Raw genomic sequence first — 23794 nt, forward strand, 5'->3', positions numbered from 1 at the left:
CTATTAAAAAAATCATTACCTTCTTTCTGTATCAGTTTCTTTCTGTAAAACCCAACTAAAATGCCCTAATGTGCTCCAGCCACCAAATATTAATGCTAACAAAAGGAATTTCTTTGTACAAAGCCCTCTAAGATCAAGTCCAACTGTTCCCCCAACACTGCCAAGGCCACCACTAACCCATGTCCCCAAGTGCCACATCCACACAGCTTTCAAATCTCTGAAGGGATGAGGACTCCACCCCCTGCCCTGGGCAGTCTGTTCAATGCCACCACCCTTCCAGTGAAGCAAGTTTCCCCAATATCCAGTCCAAACTTCCCCTGGCACAGCTGGAGGCCGTTCCCTCTCCTCCTGTCCCTTGTTCCCTGGGAGCAGAGCCCGACCTCCCCCAGCTCCCCCCTCTTGTCAGGGGGTTACAGAGCCAGGAGGTCCCCCCTGAGCCTCCTTCTCTCCAGGCTGAGCCCCCCCAGCTCCTTCAGCTGCTCCTCATCAGACTTGTGCTCCAGACTCTTCCCCAGAAAGGCCTCTTCCAACCTGACCAATTCCATGATTACAGCAGACAGCCACCTCAAGGCTTGCTTTCATTACCTGCAGCTTTTGTTACAACTTTGCTGTTTTGACATTGTTCAGGACTTGTTCTAAGTTACACCTCTGTGCACTTTTTGGTGACCCAGCCTAGCCAACCGCATATTGTCTTGAAAAATGTCAGCTCTGTCTATCCCAATTTATTGCTGATTTTAGCAACTTCAAGAAGGAAAGGAGGGACAGAAGGTAGTAGGGGAAGGAGATTTTTTTTTCCAGATATTCAGATACATTCATATGAGAATCAGCTTTTCCCACAAAGGACTGGTATGTAACACGTAATCTGCAGTGAGGACAAAGCCACAGGTTAAGCACTGCACACAGCTCTGTTTTGCTTAAGAGTTCAGCCTTGCACAGCTCTACAGGGAACAGGAACCGGTTTGAGTGGCAGCTTCCAACCTGATGGTTTCTGTGCTTGGAGCTGTTTCATCTCCCACTGACCACATCTGCCCTATAGCTCTGAGGAAGCTTGGTAGAGGACAGAGTTATCCCTAAGGTTTACTATTTCACTGTAAATTCCACTATTTACAGGGTGCCAGTTTGTTTGTGCTCTTGGCAGAATGTGAATGTACAGAGGAAAAGACTGACTGGCTTTTTGAGATAATTCTGCATTGCAGTGATAGTTCTGGTCTGCAGAATCTTGCCTTAAGCTGCAGCTTCTGGAATCTTTGTCTCTTTTTAAGAACATTTGCTCTCTAAGGCTTTGAGGACAGATGCTTGTGAATGTTGACATGGGGAAGCAAGATGGACAGTGAACAGCATCAGGCAACACCGTAACTTGAGGCACTCGCAAGAGATGCAAATGCTCATAACCCAGAGGAATGTAAAGCCTCAGAATATGCTCTGAAGAGTCACCCTAGCTGGCAACCAAAACCAGTCTAGCAACAGCAGCATAAAGCACTTTGGGGATTAATTTATCCAGTAAAATATGAAGGAGCTGCACTGTAGAGGAGAGCTCACACAGGCTAACAGTGGCTATTTGCATCCCTTCTCTAGAGTAATACAGGTGTCTAGGGGAGAGAAGCACCACAGCCCAACATTCTTTCTATGCCCTCCATCTGTTTTTCCCCTCACTGTTCTTGTGCCCAGTTCAGCCAGCATAAGCAATAAGCAGGCACTGGTCTTGCTGCAGCAGCCACCAGTCTGAGCTCACAGTGTTATTTTTCATTTTCAGGAGGATAAAGGGCTCAGTGCAGGAATCCTGTCATTTCAGAGCATGTGGTTTACATTAACATTTCTAAGAGGTATTTGTATACACAAACAGTACCATCTGCTGAAAGGAATAGTCTGCATTTTCACAAGGTTAATTCCATTGAATTGGTAGCATAAACCAGTAGTTAGTGTCCCAACACACAATCAGGCAGCAAGGCACATCTTTACAAGGAAAGACTGTTTAGTGCTGGTACTTGGAACAGGTTTTCTCAAAGTTCTCACTGATATAACTTTTCTATTCATTAATGAATAAAAGCTGTTTTAAATTACAGCCTGTTGTTACACTTGGGATCAGCCAATGGGCTTCTTGTTAATCTGAGGAGAGTGTTAAGACTATAATGAATAATTTGATGCATTTTCTTTCTTTCTTCTTACCTTTTTCAGATCTTTGTCTCAAACCCTGCAGTTTTTCACAAAGTTCCTGTAGTTTCAAACTCTTTTAAATTGTTTTTTACTCTCTTGGCAGTTCACCAGGAGAATTCAATATTGAACTGCAGGCTGCTTTGGTTGGGCCCAAAAATCTGTTATGTCTTACTTTCTTCATCAGATTAGATCAGAGGATTGCAAACAAGAAATCCGTATTTTAGAGCTGACATTTGGGTGCTCATCCCTGCTAGTAAGCTAAATGAACAGAAGAGTTATGAATTGTGAACAGGGAAGAGGAAGCAAATTTAGTTCTTGATATGGAGTTGCTTTTTTGTCCTCCAAAAAGAAAAGCTTTCGTGTAACGTCAATGTACTCCCTGGGGAGACTGCAGATCCTACACCAGATAAGTGTAGTGTAAACTGGCACAGTTTTGAAACAGAAGAGATTTTCAGATCCAGGGTGTACCAGCATGATGAGGTTCTGATTCCTGTCTTTCAGGACAGGGCTTCAGCAGGGCCTGCTGGGCAGCTGCATCTGCTTAGCACTGAACTGTCTGGAGGCACAGCCTGAGAACGTGGCACTCTGGAAGCCTGTGAATCCAGAAGCCATCTGGTTTTGGTCTTTCCAGTATGTCATAGGGGTTTTATTTTCAGTCACACTGGAGAGTCCCTCCCTTTACCCAAGCCTCTAGCAGAAGAGGGATTTGAATGGAAATGGCCTGTGTCTGTTTCAATGTGGATTTTTTAGTTCCACTAAATTATAGAACATGTACAGCTTTATTAATTTGGGACTCTATTATGTTTTTAATGTGTTGAGACCCTTGGAAAACAAATCCGCAGACTTCAGAGAACATGAAATTAAAGCTCTGCAGGTAGAGTCAGACCATGTGGATGGCTCTCAACACTGTTATAAGACCAAGTCTTCCCATCAGTCCAGAACTTTAAATTTATCCAGTTTGAGATATATGCCCAACTGCAATGCCTTGTTTTAAATGTAGAGATTATTTCCCTCCCCCTTTCCCAAGGACACAGTAAGTTTTGGCTTTATACTATTGGTTCCAATCTTCCCAGAGACGTCCTGCCTTCCTCTTTTGCTACAGCCCACAAACATGACTGGGTCTACCTTTACCATGTGCTATGGCACAGGAGAGCATCCAGGCAGTGTCCTTTCCCCTCTACTGCTATAATAAGAGCAATGCCCCCCTCCAGCATCACTGCACACCTTTTAACTGGTGTTTGTCATAAGCTGAGAGAGGCACATAAGAGAAAGCTTCTTTAGTGCAGACGTAGATTCATGTCAGTTGTCATGAAATGTAATGACAAATACAAGATCAGACCAGGCCTTGTCTGCTTGTGCTTTCAGACATTTACTTTAGAACAGCATTTAACACAAAACCATTCTGACTTGCAGTGCACACACAATGTTTGTGTTTGGTGTGTCCAGCCATGCTGCAGCTGGAATAGACTGAGACTTCTAGGAGTGCTCCATCAGCCTGGGAGAAAAACAATTCCAAGTATGCCCTGTTGGACAGGGACAAAGGTATCTGCCCTGCCAACTCAAACAGGAAGCCAGCTTAGCTGAAAGAAAGGACAGGGTGAAATCCTGAGCACATTTAAGCTAATGGGAGTCTGGCTACCAATTTAAATGGACACAGGCCTTTACTTCTTAACTCATGCTCACACAAAGTCTTTATTCATATTCCCTCGCTTAATGCCATTTCCAGCTACCATGACTTTTATTAGTGATATGGTTTGGAGCTGGCTCCCTGCCAAGTCTCCAAACCTTACCACAAGAAGTCCCCCCCCCAAACCAAGGGAGAAGAGGGGGAAAAAAACCCAAAAGAACCGAAAACGAGAGAGAGACAAAGCAATATATATAAATATATTTACACTTATATACAACTGAAATATATATACAATTTCATAGGGAAAAGGGAAAGGGGAAGGGAAGAACAAAAACCAAAATAAAATATATATATATATATATATCCCAATCAATAGCCCAAGGTCTATCAACTAAAAGAATTAGCAGAGAATATCTTACTACTCTCCTTGGGACAAGGGAGAGTCCCGTTGGAGCGACTGCCGGCAGCCTCCGCCTCCCAAGGTCGACAAGGCCTTACCAGGCCTCACTCTCCAACCCGACAGACTCAACAGCAGGGAAACCTGCACCTCCAAAGCCGCCGGAAGGAAAGAGAGCGAAGGCATCTCCTCCTTTCTTCTTATACCCCGGCTTACGTAAAAATCGTAGGTAATACCAGGTAAATCTGGGCACTTCCTTGGTTACCAACTGGTCACCAAGGAAGGCCTAGGCCAAACTACCACAATTAGGAATAAATGTGCAAAGCTAAGAGCTATCCCAGATGAGGTACCCTTGGTACTGTGACCCTTAGAAACATCAGGATAGTAAAGGGGACAGGACTTCTAGAGACTGGCAAAGCCCCCCCAGTGTCCTGCCCTATCCTGACCCCAAGAGCACAAGCATTAGTGAAAGCAAATATCCCTAGACAAGCTTCATCTTCCCAGTGGCACAACATGGTTGCCAGCATTTGTGACAGAGATCTGCCACTGATTGTTTGTTTGTTTGTTTTAACCTCCAAGTATTCAAAGAATCACAGACTATTCTGAGTTGGAAGGGATCCATCAGGATCATCCAGTCCAACTCCTGGCCCTGCACAGGACACCCAAACAATCCCACCCCGTCCCTGAGAGCGTTGTCCAAACCCTCCTGGAGCTCTGGCAGCCTTGGGGCTGTGCCCACTGCCCTGGGGAGCCTGGGCAGTGCCCAACCAGCCTCTGGGGGAAGAACCTTTTCCTGAGATCCAACCTAACCCTGCCCTGACACAGCTTCAGGTCATTCCTTCAGGTAATTGAGATGAATGATGTTTTCTGGAGATTACTGCTTCATGACTCCTTCTGGAGGCATGAACACAAAAAGCCCAGGGTGCTGATCTGCAGGATTCTTTGATGCAGTCCTGTCTCTCTGTAGACAACACACAAAGTCCTGAGAAGAGCAGGAAATTAAACAGCAAGAGGCAATACCTGTGCTCTCAGCTCTTCTTTCGGGGCTAAAAGTTGCTCCTCCAAGCTTGTCTCAAGTGTTCCCTTCTGTCCTTATTCACTCTGAAGATTTCTCCTGTCCCCTCTCACAACTTCCACCTCCTCCTGATGCATAAGTCATGGGTACCCAAACCATCTAAATCCAGCAAAGCCTCCCATCCCCACACACAGCCTGCATGTTCCCTCCTCTGGACAGCACAGGGCATCTCTTTGAAGCTCTCTGATCACAGGTGAACATAAATGTTTGTCAGAAGTGTTAAATTTTGGAACAATTCCAAACAAACTGAAGCGCAGTGGCGGGAGGCAGATTCCTGCTCTCCAGCTTCATTGCTGGATCATTTTGACTTGAGCACCACTGCCCAGACACAACTTATTTGGACACTGTATTACCAGGGGTTGCAGCCTGAACCTAAGTCAGAGCTAATAGTGTCTGTGAAGGAGAAATGGAAAGAAGAGGTTGGAATCTGATTTATGGTTTAGCCTGAGGAAAAAAGAGACTTTAGCCAAGCTGGCAGCTCCAGGAGGTCCTGCTCTGCCTTTCTAGGCTGTTGTGGGACCACAGGGACCCTCCCAACACATGGGCCTTACTGACTGCAGCCCTTTGCTCTGCACGCTCCAAAGAGATAAGGGAATAACTTGGGAAATCCCATTTCTATTACTGTTCTGGCATAGAACAGGAAAGACTCACACTTCTAAAAATGCCTTGGAAGTTTCAATGGAAGTGCATCCCTTTCTGCACAGATCTCAGAGCAGTGCTGGCTGGGGGTCAGATCTGGCACTGGGGGTGAAACTTATTTCCCTCAAGAGATAAGAGTAGTTTATGTAAGATCCATGTGCAGCAGAGATGAGGGGAGAGAATTTTGCTTGTATCACAACTTGGTTTCTAGTTGCTTTCCTAGAGGAGGACTGATATAGGATACCTGTATATTTGCTGTCATGGAGAACACTACTTTCCTCACTACTTCTGTGAGAGAAAGCAGGAGAAGCTGAAGGAGCATCCCTCAGGTTTCTTCTCTGTGCCTGATTTCCTGACTGGTTTTAGGGACAGGTAATTTTTGCTAATAAGACTTTCCATTATAAAGTTTCCATTGCTTTGGAAAATATTCACCGTGCTGCATAGATCAAACAGGCCCTGAAGTTATAGTTAGAATATCCTAAAGATTTAGTTCCCAGTAATAACAGGGCTAAACCACAGCACTGCTAGAGGCAAAACTATATTATTTGAAATGAAACTTCTCATAAATATCCAGCTATGAAGCCATTTTATATCAGCTGCTCTTATACAAACTGGACATGGCAAACTGTCCTATCCATCAACATTAAGGTTGCCAAGAAAAATGACTCTATATTCATTGTCTCCAAGTTTCAGAGATCTCTCTCTATTAGGCTTTCCCAGAAAACACTGTGGTTTGCCCCTTTTAAGAACTTTGCTGGTACATGTCACCAGCAGCACCATCAGTGTCAACTTTGGGCTTAAACTTCCTGCTGTGCCTCCCGTCTCTGTGCATCTGCTGGGAAACAGATGGACAGGTACAAACACACACCTGGGTCTCAGCAGCCAGAGCTAACGTTGCTTTTCAGTCTGTCAGGTAAAAGCACCTTGAAACATTGTCAAAGTCAGAACCACGTGGCTTTGAGGTTTTTTGTTTTGTTTTCTTCCAGCCCCTCTCCAAATGCTTAGAGCACATCTATTGCAGGTCTGTGATAGGGACCAGGCCAGTTTTCAGACAACCTGCTGAATGTTGCACCCAAGAGGGGCTGAGAATAGCAAGGGGCACACCTGGACATTGCTAGACACTTTAACACCCACACCAGCCATGCCTTGGTGACAGAGGTAAGTGGGTGCCACCCAGAACCCTGGGACAGGCTGGGGATCCCAGGGCCTTACCTGTTAACTCCCACCCTTTCCTGCTCATTGTGTGCAGGCCCCCCAGCCCACTGCCCCATTTCTGTCTTGCTGCTTGTGGCTGTCAGCATGTGAAAGACACACTTTCTTGTGCTGCTCTTTTATTGTCTGATTTTGTGTGTCAAGGTTTGACATGTTTTCCCCAAGCTCCACTGTCTTTGAAGCCCTGCTGTACCTGAAAGCACTCCCGTGGCACTGTTGATGTAGACAGCAACTGCCTTTGACACACAAATAGTTTCACTCTGCATTAAACTGCAGTGTCTGCTGCAGTAGAATATGACACCTGAAAACACTCTGTTCTGTGCAAAACAGAGAGCTAATAGAAAAGCATCCCCAAAATAAAGGCAGAATAAACAAACCTTCATGTCCCTCTCCCTCAACAGGAAGGGGAACAGTGGTGGCTATTGCTTCCATACTGCCCTTGTGATTAAAGTGTAAAGAGAAAGGTTTAAGATTAGCAAGTAAGATTTGCCAGGCTGGAAATGTGGAATGGCCTACGGGTGAAATGTCCTCCTGATACCTTTTGTGCAAGTCTCCTCACTACAGCTCCCACCTCGCAAAAGAATGACTTCAGTCTTGAAAGGAATCATTGAACTCTCTGGCCCCTTGGAAAGAAATACTAGCTTGTGTGAAAAGGAGTCCATAAACCTGTATTAAAGCAAACCCAAGCATTTGGTATAGCACGCTACGAGGCACTTCTTTGGTCTTTGCAGGTTAAAATTTGAATGCCTACAGTGACCAACAACAATGCTGCTGAAATGTGTAACAGGAGAAATCTGCAGCCAGCCACTGGTGGAGACAGGCGAGCCACCAAAAGCCTGGTCAAAGCCTTTAATGGAAAGAGTCAGCTTACAGGCAGAGGACAGACATTAATTTTGATTTTTTTCTTTTTTTTTCTTTTTTTTTTTTTATAAATTATATGTAAGGCCTTAAAAAATGCAAAAAAAATGAACCTCCATTTTAACTTTACACAGAAAATAATTAAAGCATTATTAAAATATGCAAAATTTATAATTTAATTATACAATTACAGAGCCTTATAGTCTAATAGCCCCACTGTATGTTGCGTATTAGCGAACAATTGCTTTCTTAAAGCTCACAGCAGAATCATTTACTTGATGCTGGAGAATAAGTTAATTACGGATCTCCTGCCTTTGATTAATGGATTTAATAATCATGTTACAGCAGAATTAACTTATAGTTCATGTGCTTACAGCCCTAATGATGAGATTCATGAAAGCAACATGTCAGCAAACAGGACTGGCCCCAGAAAAGGCATTGTTTGGAGACCCCAGGACTGCCTGAGCTGCATCACTGCCAGTCAGCACTTCTGGTAGGAACCTGCAGATGGCAACTCACCTTTCTCACTTCATCTGGCATTACTCACCCCCAGTTGCCACTTCAAGCTAAACACCTCCACTGAAGCTCAATTCTGGATACTGTGGGGGGAAAACTTATCCCAGGAGAGCAGTGCAGTGCCAGTAATGCACATACCCATTGGGCACAGCCAGTGACCTGCTCTGACCCAGTACAACAGCAAACATTCTTTAACGTTTCTTTTGGGCACATAATACAAGTATAAGATTCCTTGGATGGAAACACATTGAGTCAGCCAAGATTTCCTCTCTCTAAAGGTACCTCAAGTACAGGTAGTACAACCTAAGAGACAGAGCACTCTAGTTTCCAAACTTGATTTCAGCTGTTCAAGGAGAAGAACTAGAAAAGGTAAAAGGAACACTTGGAAGGTTTTTGTGTTTTGCTGTTATTCATCACAGGACTCCTGTGCATGTCTGTGTAAAATCAGATCTGCAAGTCTCGCAAAAGCCACATTCAGAAAACTTAATTAAGACTCAAATGGACACTAATAAAAACACAATGAAGAGCTGAACCATATTTTTTCTAAAGGAGCAGTACCTCAGGAATGACCAGCAACAGGATTTCAAATTGCATCAGCCACGTACCTTACCTGTAACCATGCAAAGCAAAATAATGCAATACAAGTCAGGAGCTTAGCATAACACTGAGACCCAAGAAGAAGGCAGGAAATGAATAGGAATACAATTTCCTTAACAAATCACTTACAGGAATTCTGCAAGACATTGTCCATGTCCTGATGGACAACACAGCCTGAGGGTACAGGAAACACTGGTGCCTGTCTTGCACATCCACCAGTGACATTAATCCACTGCTGCTTGTGGTTTTTTATGGGAGATTATTTAGGGTTAAGATAATTCAAGGTTTGTGCTGAAAATCAACACTTTTTTCCACCAAAGCAAGCTTCAGGGATTAGAGACATATTGAAATAATGCATATTTTATTACTGAAGCAGATGGGACTATGCCTTTAGATGTGCAACTTCAAACCCAGCTATGCATCCTGATCTCTCTCCTTCCTCCCCCTTAATACTTCTTGCTCTGACTCTGCCACACATTCATCCAGCGTGGAGAGTTCTCCTCAGCTCGTCACCCCTGCCTTGCTAATGAAAGACACTCAGGCCATTTCTCCATGTCATACCACAATGCTTTAACCTCCCTTGCCCCAAGTTGTTCCAGGTGAGCTCAGGAATCAGTGGCCAAATAATATTCAGGTGCAGATCCCTCACCAAGTGGCAGCTGTTTAAACCAGACGACAGGCATTCCCAGTTCTTAATGCCAACAATTCAGATTACATGACTCAGGTAAATGCCAAAAATGCTTTCTAGGATATCTGTGCTGGGTTTCCTCTGTGCCAGCTCACATGAGGTTCTTCCTTGCAATACACTGTTTTTTAGCCCTCAGATCACAGGTTTCCTGGAAGACCCCAGGCAAAGCTCAGCCTTACCAAGTGCAGGGCTGGCCTGCGGCCCTTCCTGCTTTGGCTCCACTTTGAATATATGGTTTCACCCCTGTAAGCATTCTTTTACTTTATATGAGCCTTAGCAAACCCTTGTCCTATAGATACTCATCTCCTACAGCTGTAGATACAGATAATGAAACAGACAGTGATGAGTAGACCTTATAATGCAAAACTAAATATCCAATTAGAACTCAATGAAGAAGTGTGAAATAAAACACATTAAACAGAATAAGGAGGTGGGACAAAAAATCAATTTCCCATTAAATTTAGTGGTTACTATTTTTTTTCTGACTCTCAATGTTAAAAGCATCAATTACACACACAATTTACTCCTTTACAATCTGATTCAAAGTTCAAAGCAAAAACTTGCACTGCAGAATATGAATTAGCCCAGTGATCAGACTGCCCTGCAGATCTCTCCAGGCTGGCTTTGAGAAGTGTTCCACCAATGTAGGCTGAGGGAAATTGTTGTTGTTTGGGAGAAGGAAGTGATTACGAAGCAGCCTGCTACTTCACTCAAAGCAAGAGGTGCAGATGGTATGAAGCTGAACTTGGGAAAAGCCATGGAAATGTTCTGGGATAAAAAGTAAATGATCTCAAAAGATTTGCTTTTGTGGATATGCCCAGAGGATGCAAGGCTGGTACAACAAAATGAATCCTCCACTGAGCTTATGTAGCAGCTCTGCACCATGAATAATAAAAGAAGAAGAAAAGCTGCTTGTGGATGATTTCAGGACAAGTAGGCACAAGCATGACTTCTCTTTTATTCCACCTTGATAACAGTGTCATAATTTTATATTTTTAAACTGTGATGCACGCAGAGGTTTTTTAATCTAACCACAGAGACACTTCATTTGTAGGCAGTGGTGATCCTTGACCCATGGAATTGAGCTATGCTTGTAGAGTCTGTAACTCTATGATGCTTCATTTCTACCTCCCACAGACAACAAGATGCATCCCTGGTGAGCTGCACGTGGTTTGAACAATGGTAACAGCAGCCTGTGGGCTACAGACACCAAATCTCATCAGCTGGTGAACAATGACCCTGCAAAGCCATCTCCCTGAACTGGCAGACATATATATACAGAAAAAGCAGGGAGAGAAATCAGTTACCTCTTTCATCTTCCTTCATAACCCACAATGCAACTATATCTTAAGAAACTAAGGCAGAGAAGAGCTATGAAAAGATGAGTGCAGCACCTAAAAGTTCAGCAGAATCTTCTTTTGAAGATGCTGGAGCAGATTGCCCATGTTTGTCTGTGTTCTAAACCTTTTGCATATTGTTCTTAGAGACAAACACATTATTTTGTGCTGCAAAGCACGGACATCTATAAACACTAAAAAGAAGATATATGGAGAGAGAACAATGGGTTTTTTAATGGTTATAGGTATCTTTCATCTTAAACTCAAGAGTTTAAAGTCAATTCTAGCTGTTTTGGATTGTCTCTTGCTTGTATAGAGCCTGTAAGTAAACTGTAAATTCAGAACCTCTTAGCTGTGATCATTGATAGATGACATTTGGTGTTAAACCAAGTCCAATTCTCTGGAGCACTGGTTCAGCCCTAGGGCACTGGGATTTTGGGTGCTACTTTGTACCCATGTTTATCTTTTTGTGACCATCTTTTTCACCTGATGGAGGGCAGGGGCACTCATAGAAATCAATTTTTTCATTTTACACTTATTTACCCTGTTCCTCTTTCTACAATAGCTGCAGTAAAATGTTGTTTCAGTAGAGCACTGCTTTGCAAATTTGGCTCAAGGAGCCACTGAGCAAACAGCTTTTCAGAGAGCTTCAACTCAGCTGTCAGAGGGGGCAGTTTGGTCTCTCTGCAAGCAATACTCACATTCCAAACTGCATTAGGGAAAAGCTGGTGGGGGTTTATGCATTTTTATTATCAGTTCCAGACTAGGAATTTGATGCTAATTTTTTCTTAAAGCCTGCGTTTGCAGTAGAGTTTATATTCTAAAACAAAGCCAGGATTGTGATGTTTTTCTCTCACTAGCTTGCTCTTCTTTATCTTTTCTTTTTTTTTCCTCCCCTTGGCTTTACTCCAAGGACCTTTTCTGCTTGTTTGTTACACTCTCAAGATGAAGCACTGGATGGTTACAGCAGTGCTGGTAGCACTGGTACAGGTTTCTCAGAGTTTCCCTGCCTTGTACCACCGAGGTTGGTGGAGGCTGCTAAGGGAAGGAGATAGTTGTGGAAAATGCGATTTGACGCTTTGCTCTGAGCCTAAAGATTGTCCAGCCGGGACTGTGTTGGATCGTTGTGGCTGCTGTCTGGAATGTGGGAATGTGGAAGGTCAGATCTGCGACTTGGACCAGGGCAATCATTTTTATGGGCAGTGTGGGGATGACCTCGAGTGCAGGCTGGATGCTGATGAAGCAAGGTTTGGGGAAGTCCCCGAACCCCAGTGTGTGTGCAAGTCTCAAGAGAGCATCTGTGGACCCGAAGGGAAAACCTACGAGAACATCTGTCAATTCAACAAGGCTTATGCTGCAAAAAGAAATATCAGCATGAAACATAAAGGGCCATGTGAATCAGGTAATGTGTACAGAGGCACTTCCAAACTGAAAAAAGAGCTGATTCTTATTTTCAGATGTCTTACTAGCTGCTCTAATCTAGCTTTATTAAACTAATACTGCATTTTTTTACAATTATTATTATTATTCTGTTATAATACTACTTTGTGTTAAACATGTGGTTTAGCAGCTGGTACTTAATCTTGTATGTTATAAGCCTCTAGATTAGACTAGTCGATTAAATCACATGGTGACTAATAAGCCATCAATCTACAGACTGGCTCTTCTTTGTATAATCAGAGTATGATTATTATAATCAAAGTATGATTTTTTTCTACAAAAGTTGTCTGTGTAGTTGGGAATCAGTAAACAGATAGAATAGACTGGGAGAAACAGGCAAATAATTATTATTATAAGAGGACTAACCTAATTTTAAAGTGGTGATAGTAAGGCAGATCTCATTCATAAATATACATACACACACATACATGTATGTATATGTGTATATATATGTATGCATGTGTGTATTCACCAGTGAGTATATATGGTAAGCAGTGAAGCAGGGGCAATAGAAGATAGGGTTTAATTAACAGCTCTGTTCTTTTGACCAAAAAAAAAAATCCAAAATAATCCAATTTGAGAATCATCATAAAATCTAGCTAACCCATGAAACAGAAATTCAAATATTAGAACAGAATCAAGCTGAAACAATTTCTCTAAAGACACAGCGCATGAACAGTTGTCTGTGATGATTGTTAGTGCAAGGATTCTTAGGTGGGTTTTCAGGGGAATGCTGACTCCTGTTCATGTGCTGTTCCCATTCTTCATATTATTACAAGTCATTACTCCTGAGCACCTTTCTCCTAAGACACATGAATATAAAATGAAAATGTGAAGAGGTTTTTATTTTCTGACTGAGAAATTACTGGGGTTTTTTTAAGTAAATGAAATATTTTCTCAAATGAAGTAAGTAGAAGAGGTCTGCGGGTCATAAATGGGTCACAGTTATGGGAATCTGAAATTGTAACTCTGACAAAGGACCACATATGGGAGTAACTCAGGTACATTTTACCCACTCCTCTCTAGCAGTCTTAGACTGCATTCTGTGTTTTATATTGAATGAACACTGGATATTGAACACTTAAAAGGAAAAGTGATGAACAGTTAATACCAGGCTTCTTTCCTCTTTCTCTGGTTGCAAGAGAAAGATCCATTAAAGCATCCTTTATTTGCCATCAGGGTATTAAGCTGGGAAATGAGGCTTATCAGTAAAGACATGCTCACCAGCCTGCAGTACAACTGAAAGCCTGTCAGCCTCAGGTATGCATTCTTGTTTGGGATTAAATAGCACTGTTTCTTGTGGCGTAACCCCTCCAGAAAGATTTCGGTTGGAAGTGCCACTCTGTTAGCAAGTGCTGGTGTCTTTGCAGCAGAGGCAGCTGCTCAGGCACACAGGCTTAAAGCAATGGTACCGTTAATTAATTTAACAGAACTGGCCACATACAAGAAACTTTAATTTAGAAGTATTACCACTTTTAATTGCTGGTGTTACCCACCAGGCCTCCAGTCACCCCTAAGGCACATTACAGGGCTGCTCCTCAAGCAGGAGGAATGAGCTTAGCTGCCCTGCATGCAGGAATCACCCCCAGTGTTTTCCTACTGCTTCCTTGGGTCCCCAGAAGGGCTGGACCCTCTCTCCAGGAATGGAGAGAAATATCCTAAGACTGCTCAGCTTACTGAAATGCACCAAAGCCTGGGGAATGTTCATAGCCATGTCAGTGCCGTGCAGAGTTGAGTTAAGAAAAGCAGGGCCCATCCCCTCGGCTGCTGGGGAGGACAGTGCCCAGCTGGTGTCTGTGCCGGCTGCAGCAGAGCCTGGGCAGGGGGCTGGACTGGCGGGGGGACACCAGTGCCCGTGTCCCCCACCTCCCCCAGCTGCAGCTCACGGGCTGTGCTTTGGAGTCCGGACGGAGCCTGGGCCGTCCCACAGGGCCCAGAGCAGCAGGGCCCAAAGCAGCAGGGCCCAGAGCAGCAGGGCCCAAAGCAGCAGGGCCCGGAGGTGCTGCCTCGGCCCGTCAGAGCCGCAGTGCCGGCCCGCGGTGTGCCCGGGGCCATGTGAAAGGGCACCGCGCTTTCTCAGGGCTGCAGCTGAGGACAAAAGGCAACAGGGAGCCTGGCTCTGAGAGCAGCGAGCTCTCTGTAGCACCGGCTTTACCGACACCAATTTGCATGTGAAACAAACACTGAGCACTTGTGGGTTTTTGGTACCAAGCTATAAATAAAACTTTCACTGAAGTCAAAGTACTTTGTTATTTCTCCTCCAAAGCTGTTTTCTATTGATGCCAAATAGATTAATTGTATACAGCAACCAATGAATAAATAAATAACAATAAACTCCTTTCATCAGAAGAGTACAGCCTTTCATCTTTCCTCTATCACAAGAAAAAGGCCAAGATCACTAAAGAAATACTGAAATAGCCCTTCCTGAAAGCTAGTCTTGATCCTATTTTGATAATATTTTACCAAAGTTACTAAGTATATTAATTATGTACAAATTCTCCATGCTTAAACCATCCCCATTCACATTCAAACCTCTCTTGCTGATAATTTAATGAACTAACAGAACAGTCTAGCAGTGATTCTCTTTATATTTAGCTGTGTCACATGATTCATTTTAAACGTAAATTTTGAAGTAAAACCAAATAAATAAGCCACAAAATTTTCTACCATTTTCATCAAATCAGACATAGATTAGAAAAAAGTAATAATATACAATATGAGGAAAAAACATCCTGTGAATTATGTAATTTATTAGTCAGGAGTGCTATTGGGTTGACTGCGAAAGATGAAGCAGAAGCAGTATTTTGGCTTTTCCTGACTTCTTGTTTATGTCTTCTGTAACACATGGGGATCATTCATGACTGACGGGGACTGTAAAAGGAAAGAAGCAGCTCTCACCCATTCAGCTCTGGACGCTGAGACATCAGAATACTTTCTATGGCTATCAACAAAAATTTATCTACTCCAGGCATCAAAGTGACAGGTTATCATAACAGGAAAGCTCTGTTTCTAATCAGTTATACAAAAAAAGTACACACAGATATGCATGGGAGAATTTGTTTGAACACAAAATCTGAAACACTCAAAAATGAAGTTTATAAATTTCTGTTAAAATGGTACTTCATGACTTCAATTTTCTTCTGCAAATACAGCAAAATGGTGTTGTGAGACATGGAGTATTTTATTTCTGAAGGCACTTCAAGTTTGAGTAGGTAATGCAAGTATTTGTCAAGTGTTCAGATTCAGGAAAAGCAGCTGGGTTAGATCAAAACTACTACTTGCTGTGAGTTTGATCTCACATGATGCCAGTCCTGGTCAGCCCTGTACTCAAGTGCTGGGACTCAGACCATACCCAGGCATTCCCAAGCTGTATCCTCCTCACAGTTAATGGCAGGAGGGGTATTTCCAGGGTGGAATTCTTCCAACTGTATGGGGGACAGTGCTGGACAGCACTGGGGTGCCCTCACTGGGCTGAGCCACAGCTGGGACTCAGTCCTTGGCCATGTCAGTGTTGTCAGGGGATGCACAGGGCACCCGAGTCAGCACCACAACAAAAATACTCACCAGGCTACATCTGCCTCTCTAAAAAGTTTTTACACTGCCTCTGTGCGGGAATAATTCAAAGAACTACTGTGAGTCAATGTAGACATTTGGCATTTTTGGTACATTTTAAGCTTAACTAGATGTCATTATACTGGATGTATCACTAAAAGGAGTGTGGCTGCACTGAGTTTTAAGATTTAAAGGGAAAAAAATTCTCATCCCGATATTCAGTTAATGTTGATTTGAATACAAGATCTTTTAAATAATAGACAGATTCTGAATGTACAGTTCTCATGAAAGAACAAGCATTTAAGGGTTTAAGTATCCTAATTTGAAAAACCTTACTTTTGAAGAGCAGCAGGATTGTTTATTGAAGCATTTATAAATGGGGAAATTGATAGTTTGCTGTATAATTTGTTTGCAGTTAATTTTAGTCAGTATGCATTTCATATTTTCTGCACAGACACAAATCCTGAAAAACTGACAAATGTGTTAGGAAATATTGCTTGAAAACATGGAACAGGCTGTTAAAATTTCAAATGCTGAAGCATAAATGCTGCACCTCTGTACTGATTCAAATATTGCAGGTTTTTACTTATTAATAAAATATATTAGTAATATAAAATAATAACGTATAATTATATAATAATATATTAGTAATATATTCATCATTTACTCAAGTTCCTATTTCCAGACATCTGGGATCTGTACAAAAATAAAATTGCTAATTAAATACAAGGCCCAGAAAATGAGTTCCTTTTTGATCACTGATCTGGAAATGGAAAACAGATTTTAGAAGGAAAAACATTTTTTGTTGACAACAAATAGATCGGGGGAAAGAAAACAGAGATCTCCAAAACAGGAAATCCGCGATGACAGTAAATATGTTATTTTGCTCTTTGCAGCTAAATATCATTATCTCCTGTTAACACTTTGTAAGTTCATACATGGTCATAGAGGAATATGTACTGAAATCAGGTATGAAGGCATCAAGGGATGGTTTATTTTTTCAATGTCTTCAAGCCCCCGGGCTGGCTCCCTCTCGTGGTTACCGGCAGCTTTTGCTTCGGGAAAAGGGAAAGCACAATTCAGAGGCAACCAATAAACAGTGGAGAGGGATGAGGGTAAGAGAACTGTAGGAAACAAGTAAATGGAAATGTAACAGTTATAATAAATATAACATAGACCCTTACAGAATTAATTCGATTCAATCCTTTTCATTCGTTGTTTCATAACAAGACTATTGGATGAAATCAATAGCAATTGAGGACAAATGTGGAATGCATTAATGCTGTTGTTCTGTAACTTATGGCAATGGGTTCCATGGGTGTGGGACAATGTTTTAGCAAAATTCAGGGCAAGACCAAAATTTGACAAGTTCACAATAGCTGTATTTTGGCCTTTAGCTAACCAAAATGTAACAGATATTCAGAAGAACAATCATACAATCAAGTCACTCTGTGACTGTCTGCTACAGAATTTCTTGTACTTTCCTCTGAAGCCCATTTGAGTACTGGTGGCTCTGCTGGTGGGCCTTGAGTCCAGTCCATGATGAGAGTTCATGGGCAAAATTAAACTCTTAATTTCAGCTCAAGTTTCATGAACATGTGCAAGGGGAAGGACAGATGGGTCCTTTGAATGAGCATTTTTAAAAAGCACAGGCACAAGGTGTTCTGAGCTTTAAAAAATGCTTGGAATCACATGGCTCTTCACAATGTGTGAGAGGCAAAGGTAAACTGATTGTATCACATGCATCAGGAATTAACATTACATGCTTTTGTGTTTGTGGTCTTTGGTGCACTGTCTTCTAAAGCACCGCTGTCGGTTCTTTGCAGCTCCTGTTATTTCTATGCCACCTCAGGACACCCAGAATTACACAGGCAATGATGTCATTTTTGGCTGTGAGGTGTCAGCCTATCCTATGCCACACCTTGAATGGAAAAAGAAGGGGAATAAAATGTTTCTGCCAGGAGATGACACCCACGTCTCAGTTCAGGTAAAACTTGAGTTTTCCATGGCATTCAGTTTGGCAAGAGGAGCGGGGTGGTTAATCTGTGCATTCCTCCTACAAAACACAATACTGTTGCAATAAATAGATTCCCAATAGGGGCCCTCTGACTATACAAAAAATGATGATTTCAGTCAGTGCTTTGGCAGTCCCAGCAGAAGGAACAACAGCCAGGGTACCATCTGGCCTGCTTCAGGGAAAGAAACGATGGAAGAGTCTCTTCATGTAGGTCTGATTCTGAAAAAAACTGAGCAAACATATAAATGGAACCATTTAGGCTACTGCCTGAAAGAAGGAGCATTCTGGGAAGGATGGCTGTTTGCAGCACCTTTTCTACTCTTGAGGCAGGAAACCCGGTTCTGACAGGTATCTAAAGTTCTCCTTTGCAAGATGCTGTTTCTGAGAACTGTCATTTGGGTTCTGTCCCTGAGGCATTCATAAGGAAATCAAAGAAACTTGTTCGTTTTATGGTGGCCTTGGTGTTTTAATCTGAGGGGAATGAGTAGAATGGCATTAGTATAGGCTTCAAGCAAGCCTAGAAATAGGCTGCAAGTTTTAGCTGAAACTAAATGTTAACACTTTTAAATGGAAATAACATTCTGGGCTGGCAAACGATGCCAGCTGTACAGGCAGCCTGCAGGGAGGCTGAAGCCTGTACTAATGTGTTCCCCAATGGTCAAAAAACATGAGCAGAGACTATGCAGTGAAATGCATGGCAAATTTTTGGATACACAGCCCAAAAGCAGTCAGATCCAATGGACATGGGACACGGGACACAACCTGAAAAAAAGGTAGAGAGGAAAAACATAGAAAAAGCTAATTAAAGTACCAAAAATACCAAAGTACCAGAAGTGGAAGTTATTTAGAAATTCTTCCAGAGGCAGAATGAACACAGGTGGGATTAGTGGATTTAAAGTTGCTGAGAGACAATGGTGCAAGGAGCCACATCCAAATGTTGGTCACCTCAGAGGCTAAACTGACCCCTGTTTACCTATCTCATTAATACATTCAGCATGAGAGCACCTCTGTTAACATCTCTGAATGGGTTTGCATTATTTGTTTGGCAAAGAAAGCTCATCCCTTTAGGAGGCTCTAGTCCAAGCCAGTTGAAACTGATTGTCATGAAGTGTGAAAGCTCCTAGAATGTCATGCCAATCCACTAAAACCTGGCTGCTGAGCGGCAGCTTGGGCAGGCCCCTTGGCCCTGAACAACTCACCCAGATCCACTCCCTGCTCTCATCCTGAAGAAATTGCTGAGCTTGAGAACAGGGGGCAATGCTTTGAAGGAACAGCAAGTGGTGCTGGGACAAGAGACAGGAGGAGTGTTGGGAATCAGCAGCACGAGAAGGAACAGGAATGAGAGAACTGTGAAGGGCAATGAAGCTGAAAGAGCAGAGATGGGAGCACATGAACCCAGAGGCGCAGAGCAGTAAGAGGGTAAAACATAGAGCAGGAACAAACAGAACCAAAGCACAATGGCACTAAAAAAAAAGCAAAGGTTGTAATGATATTTAATCCATTCACAATCATTTTGAGAAATATCATGGTGTCTCCTAGCTACTTAATTTCAAACATTTCTTTCCTTCTCAAAGGCAAGAGGTGGGCCTCAGAAGTATGGTGTGACAGGTTGGCTGCAGATTCAAGGACTCAAAAAGTCAGATGAAGGCATTTACATCTGCCACACCAGAAATAAGTATGGTGCAACATATGCTTCTGCAAGACTGAAAGTCGTTGATGGTAATTTTTTTTATTTGGATGTAAAGAATATAAAAATGCATACAAACAGGCTGCAAAGGATGGGTTTGTCAGAATGGAGACGAAGGATAGGAGAAATTACCCAAAAGTGCCCATATTTTAACTTTTCTGTGTGCTTTTCTTTTACTTTATCCCCTAGTGGGTTGATATTGTAATATTTTGCTGCAAATTATACCAGCTCCCAGAAAACAGAAAGTTGTGGATTAGAGCCATACAGCTGAGACACATATTATTCCACTATCCTTATACTACAGAAGTCCTTTGATATTAGTAGGACCCAGAACAACAGCTGTTGTAGCTGAGGGAGTCTTTGAACCATGGCAGGTCTGCTTAGCTGTTTGTTTTTCAAAAAATTAGGACGGAAACAGTTTTTGTTCCTTAATGAGAGTGATTAGAAAGATGTAAGAAATAGCTCTGCTGTTGTTTTGTATTGGGCCCAGACTTTCAGAATAACATCCTTCTTCCTCCAAGGAACTGGCTTTCCTGGCAAATTTAGAATAAAGATACATTGTCTTATATTTGCCTCCTGATCTAGAGGAGTTTGTCACTAGTCTAGTTTCTGCAAGTGGCTTTCAAAGCTTTACTGCCTCTGGTAATATTTGCAGGTGCAGAGGATCTGCAGAGGACTGACCTCATAGTTTACTAGTATTGGGAATTAAATGCTTTTTCAATATGTCCTCAGCACAGGGAAGATGTGGACCTGTTAGCGTGGGTCCAGAGGACGCCACGGAAATGCTCCAAGTGTTGGAGCACCTCTGCTATGAAGACAGGTTGAGCAAGATGATGGTGTTAAGCCTGGAGAAGAGACGGCTCTGGGGAGACCCCAGAGCCCCTTCCAGTGCCTAAAGGGGGCTTATAAAAAGGAGGGAGAGGGACTTTTTATACAGGCAGGACAGACAGTGGTTGGGCAAGGTAGAACAGTTTTAAACTAAAATATGAGAGATTTAGATTAGATTTTAGGAAGAAATTTTTGGCTGTGAGGGTGGGGAGGCCCTGGCACAGGTTTCCCAGAGAAGCTGTGGCTGCCCCATCCCTGGAAGTGTCCAAGGCCAGGTTGGACGGGGCTTGGAGCAACCTGGGCTGGTGGAAGGTGTCCCTGCCCATGGCAGGGGGTGAATGAGATGAGCTTCAGTGTCCCTTCCAACCCAAATTATTCTGCGATTCCATGACTCTATACAGAAATTTGCTCATGTATCATGAGCTTCAGTGGTATGAGGTCAAGTCATCAGATAAAACCCCTCTCCTTTTCATAGATAACAAGGATTCAGAAACACTGAACTTGCCATATGAATCCACACCTGTACTTTCAACTTTGTTCCTATCTTCAACTATTTTAATCTGGATTCAATTATGCTTTGCAGACCCATCTCCTCCATTTGCATTTACTGCTGGCAGTAGAAGTGCAAGCTACAGCATTGAATATGAGGACTATTATGACAATTCTGATGAAGAAGATGACGAAGAATATGAATCCGGGGACTATGATAATGGAAATGACTCTGAATAATAATTTTTATACATCTGTTGTCCAATACCTTTCACACTGTTATATTTACCAGTAATCTCTGTGCTGTAAATGGCTCCTCTGATAACACATATATATCCACCTTCCTGAAATTCAGCTTTGGATAAAGTGTATCATGCTACTCAACATGCACCTTTCTACTAGATATACCAAAGGCATCAAATCTTATGTTAATTTTAAAATTATTTTATAATTTCTTTCACACATTCTAATTTGTCTAGCAAAAATGTCAATAGTTAAACAAAAATTTTACCTTGTATCAGTTTCCTTTTTTCTATAATGTACTACAAAATATCAAAAGATTGTTCACATGGCAACAAGTGTAAGTATGGAGTTTGCAAACTAGTCTTTAATCTCCTTAGTTCCTGTTTTCTCTTAAGTTTCAGCAAGATTTTCCTTCTCATTTGAAATGTTCCATGATTAGTCTCATCAAAAGTGAATTATCTGTCTTTTAGGGGATTATTTTGTTTACTTTTAATAGATACATGAAGCAATCCCAGTCTAAAGCAAGTAAGTGCTGTTTTATTGGCAATACTCAGACATTCCCAAAAAAGATTCTTTGTGCATTCAAGCAGCTGAGCACACCTTTGAACTCCTCTTTGTGACAGCTCCTGTGTTTCTCCTCACAGTTCTGGCTCCTTCCCCCAGCCCAGGGAGCGGTTCAGAGTTTGGGATGGTTACTTCACTCTCAACAGGACGGTGTTTGGTGGCATCACTGCAGTTTAAAAGCAGCAGTGGCTCTGTAGCTCGGTGCCTGCTCTTCAAACACGCAGAGATCTGCCCTACAAGAGTTCCTTTATCTTGTGCTGTGAATGAATTGCTCCTACTCTGACCCATCCATACTATGTCCAACTAAAGCACAGCCAGCATTGCCAGGCTGCTGGAAACGGCGGCAGGAAAGCGGGAATCGTTCTTTCTGAAACCCACTGAACACAGGCACATTGTTCAAATCGATCCACAGGAACCAGACAGCAAAGGAAACACATTCAAATTCCAAGTGTAGAGTGAGAAATTTCTCCAATTGCTTTTGTTAACTATTTACATGAAGGCTGGCTCTGAATTAATGGGTGACAGAAGACATCAACTATGAAATCCACTTCTGGGGGGCACTTACACCTCTGGTTCCTATGGGCTGAGGACAGATGAACAGAGCTAAATTATTCAACATTTAGGACTAAGGAAGCAGAAGTTCAGGCAACTGCTTGGAAAGCCTTGGTATCCAAGGGACAAACTCACATAGTGATTACTGCACACACCAAGGTAACCATGAGTTAAATTGATGGTGACAAGAAAGCTTCAGGGGCAGTGCTACTGTATGCATACACGTGTAGAATTTTTATGTATATACAATGCATCACAAATTCCTTCTTTAATGTGCTATTTGCGCCTTTTTTGCTATTAGAAAGATTTTTCCTTTCAATTTGAATTACTTTAGGAAATTGGCTATAGACTGTTTGCCCTGAGGTATTATTGACCTTTGCCCAGGTAGCAAACAAGCAAAGAATAATTTATTTCGTTTCAGACTTCACAGAGTATTGTCAACTTGTGAGAAGAAAGCATGTAATTGTGTCACTGAAAAAGATTAATTAGTTTAAATTAGGAGTATGAAGTGGCTTCATATTTAATTACTGATTTTGCTTTTATGGACTCTTCCCGGTCTTCTTAGTGATATGTCTAGTAACTTCTTTTGTTTATCCACTATATATTAACATGAACATAAAGTTATCTGGTAGAAATCACTGATTATTTCTTATGAAACTATTTAATATATTCAGGATCAATTGTGATCAGCATTGTAAACTCATGAATTAGATTATTAAAGTCATCACTAAATGGTGGCAATATATATTGGCATAGCCTGGTACATGGCACAGAAAATTATCTTGAAATTGCTAGCCACAGAAAGAAATTAGAATTCTTCAGGGCCTTTTGCTGTTGTAAATGTAAAATGAAAAACAGAAAGAAAAGAATGTTTGAATGAGCAAATATGCAGCACAACCAAAACAAATACCAGTCTGTGAGTGCTTGGCCTGATGGACTATGTCTATTTAAGAAAAGCTAACCTTCGCAGAACAAAGGATTCTAAATTAAATATGTTGCATTTCTCTCTGTATGTATTTTTTAAATATATTTAACAAGTTGTTGTAAATTATAAGCCATTCCTTTCAGTAAGAAAACTGCATTTTAGGAAAAATCCTGATGCGATGCAAAAAAAGAAAGTTCCTTTTTTATGGGAGAAGACAGAAATGGCTGGTTTTGTTGACATGCTTTAATCAAGTCATTTAACATTAAATTATAAAAAGTATGGAGAAGGTTCAGCCCTCTCTAAGCAGCGTGGCAAATGAATGGATCTAACTGTGAATGCATTGCCTGTAGCAACAGATAACCCAAAGTAAGAGCAAGTTCAAAAAGCTGGTTTTATT

General features: G+C 42.0%; 1 protein-coding gene across 1 annotated transcript; it reads left to right on the plus strand.

Annotated features, from left to right (window-relative positions):
* Positions 1-11709: 11709 nt before the first annotated feature.
* LOC113978253 (kazal-type serine protease inhibitor domain-containing protein 1-like) lies at positions 11710-23584 on the plus strand. Its single transcript, XM_027705036.1, has 4 exons — positions 11710-12502; positions 17919-18079; positions 19684-19828; positions 21208-23584. The coding sequence occupies exons 1-4, from the start codon at positions 12046-12048 to the stop codon at positions 21351-21353; spliced, it is 909 nt and encodes a 302-aa protein (XP_027560837.1). The 5' UTR covers positions 11710-12045; the 3' UTR covers positions 21354-23584.
* Positions 23585-23794: the final 210 nt, after the last annotated feature.

Source organism: Neopelma chrysocephalum, unplaced genomic scaffold (genome assembly GCF_003984885.1).
Source record: "Neopelma chrysocephalum unplaced genomic scaffold, ASM398488v2 Primary Assembly neopelma1_303, whole genome shotgun sequence".
Lineage (NCBI taxonomy): Eukaryota > Metazoa > Chordata > Aves > Passeriformes > Pipridae > Neopelma > Neopelma chrysocephalum.

Excerpts from the sequence above, each read along its gene's own strand:
- LOC113978253 (XM_027705036.1), top strand. The coding sequence starts at position 12,046 with ATGAAGCACTGGATGGTTACAGCAGTGCTGGTAGCACTGGTACAGGTT. Across the intron at positions 12,503-17,918 it reads TAAAGGGCCATGTGAATCAG|CTCCTGTTATTTCTATGCCA; the intron begins GTAATGTGTACA and ends GGTTCTTTGCAG. Across the intron at positions 19,829-21,207 it reads AAGACTGAAAGTCGTTGATG|ACCCATCTCCTCCATTTGCA; the intron begins GTAATTTTTTTT and ends TATGCTTTGCAG.